This window comes from Trypanosoma cruzi, genomic scaffold (assembly GCF_000209065.1).
Source record: "Trypanosoma cruzi strain CL Brener 1047053516817 genomic scaffold, whole genome shotgun sequence".
In the NCBI taxonomy this organism is placed as follows: domain Eukaryota; phylum Euglenozoa; class Kinetoplastea; order Trypanosomatida; family Trypanosomatidae; genus Trypanosoma; species Trypanosoma cruzi.
The window spans coordinates 1-7,996 of NW_001849364.1; the positions used below are offsets into that span (position 1 = coordinate 1).

Sequence of the window (7,996 nt, forward strand, 5' to 3'; positions counted from 1 at the left end):
GTCCGTCCGCGGGGCTGCTGCTTCGGGCGTGGAAACTACCGCTGCGCTGCAAAAAACATGGACGGATGTGGAGGTGTCGTGCTTGGGGACTGACGGTAGGTTGAGTTGGCGTCCCTCCGGCGAGAAGGATTGGCGAAGGTGTGCGAAGAAGCCTGGAGAATACGAGAGCGTCACGGATGACTGCGCACGGCTGTGCGATGACGCTGGAGAATTCTACACGTCGAATATCACCGGGCGTTGCCCTCCTGAGGGTGCTGGGAAGGATTTTGCCCTCACGATGCGATTTGCGACGTACGGGAATATACAAAACTGCACTTCGGCGCCGGCAGAAAATCGTCCTCAGTTGGGCGCTGGCGATGCGCAACCAGGCCAGTCGCAACCACAGGCCGGAGCCGCGGCTGCACCGAAAACAGCGGGTGATGATGACCTGAGACGGAGCGGCGTTAGCGGTCCGCCGGGAAAGGCAGCCGCGACACCACAGAATAAGCCGCCTGACCACACAGACAAGGTCAGGGTTCCTTCAAGGCCGAGCGAAAACGCCGCCGCCACTGCGTGGGTGCGCATGCCCCTGCTGCTGCTCCTCACCGTCCTTGTCTGTGCCGCTGTGCGGTGATTAGGATTAGTCATACACGTCCTTGCGGGGACGGCTCGTAGTGTATGTGTGTTTCTTTTTTTTTCTTTTGCTTTTGCTTTGTCACCCCACGCACATCCTCATGGGTGACGCACCCTCCCCCTCCTGTTTGCTTCTGTTACCCACACGCGGTGCCGGCCTCGTGAGTGCGCGTCTCATGGATCAGTCCAATGAGAGACGGGGCCGAGGGCACCATGAACCACAAGTGTGATGTGCGGATGTGAGTGTGACCATATAATCAATCAATCTTTGTTGTTGTTGTTCGGGCAAAGATGATAGATACACGCGGCCAAATAACAAAGGATATTTTTTGAGTTTTTATTTTGTTTGCTTTTTTGTGTTTCGTGTGGGGCCTTCATTCTTTCTGTTTTCTTTGCCTTTTTCTGATGCTTTGGCCCTCTCGCAGCTGGTTGGGCTCCTGTGCCGCAGCCTCCGCCCCGTCTGTGGCCCAGCTGTCGAACTCCTCTTATGGATTTGTGCTGGCATGCCTTTCATTTTTTTAAATTTTTGCTTTGGGTGCGGATAGCAAGACATAGGCACAAATGCACTGTTAGGACGCTGCGGCGGCACCGCTCCCCTCGACGATGCCGGTGCTGCGTGCGGCTGCTGTCTCCCTCCGCGGCCCTGGGGAGGGGGAGATGGGGGCCACGGAGAGACTGCACTGCGGTCTCCCCCCTCCCCTGCGTGTGCGTGGGGCGCGGCGTGGGTGCCCCGTCATGGGTGGCTGGGGGTCTGCTTCGGCGTTGGACTGGTGGTGCGGGTGCTTGCCCGGACGCGTTGTGCTGGCTGCTGGTGTGTGGCCATATGCGGGGCGGCGAGAATGAACTGGAGGAGACGGTGGTGGTGGTGGGTCTCCTCTTGTCCGTGGTGGGTGTCTGCTTGCGTCGTGTGCGCTTCGTGTGAGGACGCGGTCTCCTGCTCTGCGAGCTCGGTGTGCTGGGCTGCCGCCTCCCTTCTCTCTTTGTGCCGTCTCTATCCGCTGAACTCCCTCCTTCTCTTGACTCTCTCTTTTTTATTTTGCTGCCTCATAGATCAGCTGACTGACTCCAGCGACTCTACGACGAATGATGATGATGGCGACTGTGCGGCGCCGTGTGGCGTGCTACCTGCTGGTCCTTGCGCTCTTGTGCAGCAGCAGCTGCATGTCCGTCCGCGGGGCTGCTGCTTCGGGCGTGGAAACTACCGCTGCGCTGCAAAAAACATGGACGGATGTGGAGGTGTCGTGCTTGGGGACTGACGGTAGGTTGAGTTGGCGTCCCTCCGGCGAGAAGGATTGGCGAAGGTGTGCGAAGAAGCCTGGAGAATACGAGAGCGTCACGGATGACTGCGCACGGCTGTGCGATGACGCTGGAGAATTCTACACGTCGAATATCACCGGGCGTTGCCCTCCTGAGGGTGCTGGGAAGGATTTTGCCCTCACGATGCGATTTGCGACGTACGGGAATATACAAAACTGCACTTCGGCGCCGGCAGAAAATCGTCCTCAGTTGGGCGCTGGCGATGCGCAACCAGGCCAGTCGCAACCACAGGCCGGAGCCGCGGCTGCACCGAAAACAGCGGGTGATGATGACCTGAGACGGAGCGGCGTTAGCGGTCCGCCGGGAAAGGCAGCCGCGACACCACAGAATAAGCCGCCTGACCACACAGACAAGGTCAGGGTTCCTTCAAGGCCGAGCGAAAACGCCGCCGCCACTGCGTGGGTGCGCATGCCCCTGCTGCTGCTCCTCACCGTCCTTGTCTGTGCCGCTGTGCGGTGATTAGGATTAGTCATACACGTCCTTGCGGGGACGGCTCGTAGTGTATGTGTGTTTCTTTTTTTTTCTTTTGCTTTTGCTTTGTCACCCCACGCACATCCTCATGGGTGACGCACCCTCCCCCTCCTGTTTGCTTCTGTTACCCACACGCGGTGCCGGCCTCGTGAGTGCGCGTCTCATGGATCAGTCCAATGAGAGACGGGGCCGAGGGCACCATGAACCACAAGTGTGATGTGCGGATGTGAGTGTGACCATATAATCAATCAATCTTTGTTGTTGTTGTTCGGGCAAAGATGATAGATACACGCGGCCAAATAACAAAGGATATTTTTTGAGTTTTTATTTTGTTTGCTTTTTTTTATTATCGAAGCGTCCTGTTGGTGTGTTTTGGTTGGAATGTTTTTCAGACTTTTTTTTTTAAATGTATTTCAATAGTTTTGGGTTGTTTTTGTTCATTTTTTTTTGTTCTTATCATAATTTTTTTTGTTTATGGTTTAATTTGTTTGACGCTGACTTTGTGGCATTGTGCAGTAGTAAGGTATCAAGGAGGCGGAAAAACAATTTGTAAAATTTTTAAGCAAAAGAGGCCTTCAAATTTCGAGGTGTATTTGACGATTTGTGAGGAATTATTGCGGTGGCGACATGATGCGTTGGATCGTTCCGGTTGCGGCTGCATCGCGGGTTCCTTTCGTGAATTGCCGTGTCGCAGCGACGTCTGTGTTGCAGCAGCGACGGGGTCAATCCGATATTCCTTTACGACGGCTTCTTTACGAAAATGATAATTTTCTTAGCGGTTCGGCAGCGATGTATCTTGATTCCTTGTATCAGAGCTGGAAGGAGGACAAGACATCCGTGGACCCCTCGTGGGACGCTATTTTCAGTGCGGGGGGGCTGCCGTCGTATGAAACACCGCTCCTGAGTTCTGCTGTTCGAGTCCTGCCAACGACATCGGAAGACGCGGTTACGGTGCAGCAGTCATTAACAGATTGCGGTCGGCTGACGTGGATGATTCAGGCGTTTGAAGATCGTGGCCACCTCAGGGCTTCCATTGATCCGTTGGGCTACGAATCTGACGATTCTATTAGCCGAAGCTATTCGCGCAAGTATAAAGAGGTGCTGCGTCTCGATCTCGCCTCCTTTGGGTTCACACCGGATGACTACAACCGTGTGGTGCGGGTCGGTTTCCAGGACGAGGTGGGTGGCGTGCTGAACACCAACAGCCGTCCAATGACGATCAAGGAACTGCACGAATACCTCACTATGCGTTTTTGTGGCAGAGTTGGCTACGAGTTGTCGCATATTGCGGACGTTGATGTCGCCCGCTTCCTGCGTGAGGTGGTGGAGACAGGGGATGGCGGATACAATCCCTTGCATCGCAGTCTCAGTAAGGAGGAACGCCTGTGGGCCTGGGACTTGGTTGCCTCTTCCGTTCACTTTGAGGACTTTTTTAAACGCAAGTACTCGACCCAAAAGCGGTTTGGTGCCGATGGGGCGGAGTCTCTCGTCATTGGCTTGCGTGCACTTATGGACGCTTCCTCCAAACAAGGTGTAGAGAAAATAAACATTGCTATGGCACATCGTGGTCGTCTGAATGTCCTTTATCATGTCATTGGCAAGCCGTTTCCTGTGATACTGAAGGAATTCGTGGGAATCACGGGGAAGGAGTTGGAGCCGTTCAAGATTCAGTCGGATGTAAAGTACCACCTGGGGGCGCGATCGACCATGACGATGCGAAATGGAAAGCCAATGGACACGGAGCTGCTTTCCAACCCATCGCACCTCGAGGCGGTGAACCCTGTCCTGCAGGGATATACCCGGGCGGCACAAGCATCGCTGGGGAAAGATGGATCTTCCACTGTGTTGCCGGTTGAAATTCATGGCGATGCCGCCTTCAGTGGTCAGGGCATTGTTTTTGAAACGATGTGCATCAGCGAGGTTGAAGAATACAGTACGGGGGGCACCGTTCATGTGGTGGTGAATAATCAAATTGGGTTCACCACAGACCCTAAGTCCTCTCGTAGCAGCGCGTACTGCACAGACTTGGGTCGCGTGTTTCAATGCCCCATTTTTCACGTAAATGGGGACTCGGTGGAGGATGTTGTTCGCGTATTTGAGTTTGCTGCAGATTTTCGAGCGAAGTTTAAAAAATCGGTTGTCATTGATCTTGTCTGCTACCGCCGGTTTGGCCACAATGAAAATGATGATCCGACAATTACACAACCCCTCATTTACAGCCGCATTAGCGCAATGGGTGACTTGTTTAATAAATACTCGGGGGAACTGATTGCGTCGGGTGTCATTACGCCACAGCAGCAGACAGCAAAATCGATTGCGGAAAAGGGACGCTATGGCAATTTCCAGGCGGAGGTGCCTCTTGTACATTACAGCAGTTACCTCAAATCCTGCATCCCAGAAATGTGGAGGAGCATGAAATACTCGGATCAGTTAGGGGATGTTAAGATGGAGTCAACGGCTGTGTCTCGCGAACAACTTCAGCCTGTGTTGGATGCACTGAAAACGCTTCCGGAAGGCTTTGTTGTGCATCCCAAGTTGAAGAACGTGCTGGATCGCCGTAATGAGACACTGGAGAAGGGTGAAGGGATTGACTGGGGGACAGCAGAGGCATTGGCGTTTGGATCACTCGTGTTGGAGGGTACACATGTGCGCGTGATGGGGCAGGACGTGGAGCGCGGGACCTTTTCTCAACGTCATGCTGTCTTGCACAATCAGGAAAAGGTCGGCAAGTACGTTCCACTAGCAAACATCAGTAAGGATCAGGCCCCATTTATAATTACGAATGGTCCACTCAGTGAGTACGGCATGCTTGGTTACGCCAGCGGTTACTCCCTTTATGACCCGAACTCCCTCGTTATGTGGGAGGCGCAGTATGGAGATTTCGCAAATGGTGCCACCATCATATTTGACCAGTTCATTTCCGCTGGGGAGTCCAAATGGAATCAGCAACAGGCTGTCATCGTGTCACTTCCACATGGCCATGATGGGAGGGGTGCAGAACACAGCAGCGGTCGTATTGAACGCTTCCTGCAGGCCGTTGCGGAGGACGTTGATACCCCGGCATACTCTCCGGCGGAGCGTGCCCACCGTGTGAACATGGAGGTTGTATATCCCAGCACTCCCGCGCAGTACTTCCACGTTTTGCGGCGACACGTGCGACGAGACTTCCGCAAGCCGCTGATTCTCTTTTTCTCTAAACAGTTTATCCGCTCACCAAACGAATCCTCCATGGGTGACATCACATCGGGTACGTTCTGCCCTGTTATTGGGGATGCATCGGTGCCGCCGGAGAAGGCACGCCGCCTCGTGCTGTGCACCGGACAACTGTACCACATCCTCAATGCATGCCGCGCTAAGAATGGGAGCACCGATGTGGCTCTTGTTCGCATCGAGGAGCTTTCGCCATTCCCTGTGGCGGAGGTGCAGAAGTTACTGCTGGAATACGGCAACGCGGAGTTGATGTGGGCACAGGAGGAGCCGAGGAACCAGGGCGCGTACTATCATGTGGAGCCACGTATTGAATTTTACACAGGCGGTAAACGCGAGTTGAGGTACGCCGGTAGAGAAATCAGCGCGTCTCCGTCAACCGGCTACAAGAGCGCACACGACGCCGAGGAAGGCCACATTTGCGAGGTTGTTTTTGCGTAGCGGCATGATCCCCATCCCGTCTTCATTCCTTCATTCCTTTATTCCTTGCTGAAAATGTATTTACATGCGCACTCCCGTAGGAGGAAGAAGAAGAAGAAGAAGAAGAAGAATGTGTTTGTGGTGGTAGTGGTGGTTAGCCGCTAAATAATCGACCCTTCAAATGACGTTGGAACAGAAAAAAAAAAAAAAAAAATAATAATAATAGTATTCTTTAGGGAATAAAAACTAGAACCACAACATTATAAAATCAGATGCCTCTTTGTTTTTTAAGCGTTTGAGAAGAAGAAACGAGAAATATAAATATATATTTAAATACACACGAAAGGAATGTTTTTCTCAAATGATGAAACAAAAACCAAACACACACACACGCACACGGAAAAAAATATACAAATATATATATATATGTATATATATATGTATCTGCATACAAATATACACAGGCGTACTTCTTTATTTGCATATGTTATTTCACCTGTGCGTCGTGACGGTTTTGATGTTGTAATTGTTCTGTAGTAGGAAGGCGTGAGAAAAAAAAAAAAAAAAAAAAGTTAATTGTGGTGGCGGTGTTGTGTCGGGGCTTTTTTTTTTTTTTTTCTCTTTGTTCTTCTGCTTGCTCTGTTACCCCGTATGCGTATTTGTACATGTATAAAAATGTACGGGGGTTTTTTTTTTTCTTTCTTTTTTTTTTTTGTTTGTGTTTTTTTATGGGGCTTTTTGTAATGTGTGGGTTCCGTGACTTTGATGTGCGGTGGGAAATAAAAGGAGGAGGACACGCATGTGAATTGGCAGACACAAATACGGGAAAAGAAAAGAAAAGAAGGGCTTTTGTCTCTCTCTCTCTCTCTCTCTCTCTCTCTCTGGGGGTGTGTGTGTAAATAAAACGCCGAAAGAAACACCGGCGGCGGCCGAAGGAATTGGACGTCAATGAGTGAGAGAAAAAAAAAAAAAAAGAAAAGAAACGCATGCGTGAGGCGAACAAAAGGAAAAAAAAAAAAAAAAAAGATTGAAAAAATGAAGGAGGGGGGAAATGGATGCACCCAAATAAATTAATAATAATAATTATTAATTATTATTATTATTTTTTTTTTTGCAGTGCGATTTCTTTTTTTTTTTTTTTTCTTTTTTCTTTTTTTTTTTTTTTTTATTTGGTGGCACACGTCAGCGCCGCAAGGGAGGAGTGAGGCAGAGAAGAAAGGGGGAGGGCGGGGGGCGAGAAGGTAAATAAAAAACCAAAAACAAAAAAGGAAATAACAGGAGGAAGGGGGAAGGTGGGATCAGGTGAATTCCAAAAAATGTTGCAACGCTCCTTCTCTCTGCTGAGTATGGCTAAGCAGAAGGTCTATGAACTTCGTGTCTACGATATAATTCCGAATAAGTACGACACGTTTCATCGCATGTCGATGGAGCTTCTCCCATTACGAACGGCGGTGAGTAGGTGCCAAGGCTACTGGGTAGTGCAAATTGGCGGCCTCAACCAGATGGTACATCTCTGGGAGTACGACTCTCTGCGGCATCGCTACCAGATACGCAATAAGATTGACCGTGACACGGATTGGACGCGTCGCTACACGTATCCGCGTCAGGAATGTTTATCGTCGCAGACAAACATGTTGATGCGTATGACATACCGTGAAGGCAATGTCAGCACCAACAGCTTCAAGTACATGATGAAGATTACACCGGAGAAGGAGTTGGTATTGACAACGCCTGGGGTAACGTTGGCAGCTTCCTACCTTGTCACAATCGGTGAGCATGAGGGAAAGTACTTTCATCTTTTGAAGGGAATGATGCTGGATGACCTTCTGCAGGTGGAGTCGATACCTGGTAGCGTTTCGAAGATTATGGGTCCGGCACGCTGGTCCTCGTCAATAGGATGTATTTGGCGTTGACACGGGGACTATGTATGTCTGCTGAGTAAACATGTGATGGAGAACGCGGTTGGAGG

General features: G+C 50.9%; 4 protein-coding genes across 4 annotated transcripts, besides 13 other annotated features; all 4 read left to right on the top strand.

Moving 5' to 3' along the window:
- On the top strand, positions 1-613 carry Tc00.1047053510717.10 (uncharacterized protein; the record flags this gene model as incomplete). The annotated part of the gene is made up of 1 exon (XM_800307.1): positions 1-613. A coding segment is annotated over one exon (613 nt), but the record flags the coding sequence as incomplete, so codon positions are not given.
- Positions 1-6,419: a sequence feature (heterozygous, Esmeraldo-like haplotype).
- Tc00.1047053510717.20 (uncharacterized protein) lies at positions 1,696-2,388 on the top strand (the record flags this gene model as incomplete). The annotated part of the gene is made up of 1 exon (XM_800308.1): positions 1,696-2,388. The coding sequence occupies one exon, from the start codon at positions 1,696-1,698 to the stop codon at positions 2,386-2,388; it is 693 nt and encodes a 230-aa protein (XP_805401.1).
- Positions 2,820-2,890: a sequence feature (T-rich).
- Tc00.1047053510717.30 (2-oxoglutarate dehydrogenase E1 component, putative) lies at positions 3,028-6,048 on the top strand (the record flags this gene model as incomplete). The annotated part of the gene is made up of 1 exon (XM_800309.1): positions 3,028-6,048. The coding sequence occupies one exon, from the start codon at positions 3,028-3,030 to the stop codon at positions 6,046-6,048; it is 3,021 nt and encodes a 1,006-aa protein (XP_805402.1).
- Positions 6,129-6,158: a microsatellite.
- Positions 6,224-6,252: a sequence feature (AT_rich).
- Positions 6,341-6,363: a sequence feature (AT_rich).
- Positions 6,420-7,996: a sequence feature (areas merged during assembly that could not be assigned to a particular haplotype. This can correspond to areas where the two haplotypes were merged or to regions with more than two copies in the genome that were merged during assembly.).
- Positions 6,434-6,486: a microsatellite.
- Positions 6,579-6,598: a microsatellite.
- Positions 6,714-6,755: a microsatellite.
- Positions 6,880-6,910: a microsatellite.
- Positions 6,982-7,054: a sequence feature (A-rich).
- Positions 7,091-7,140: a sequence feature (AT_rich).
- Positions 7,150-7,198: a microsatellite.
- Positions 7,344-7,940, top strand: Tc00.1047053510717.40 (hypothetical protein, conserved; the record flags this gene model as incomplete). The annotated part of the gene is made up of 1 exon (XM_800310.1): positions 7,344-7,940. The coding sequence occupies one exon, from the start codon at positions 7,344-7,346 to the stop codon at positions 7,938-7,940; it is 597 nt and encodes a 198-aa protein (XP_805403.1).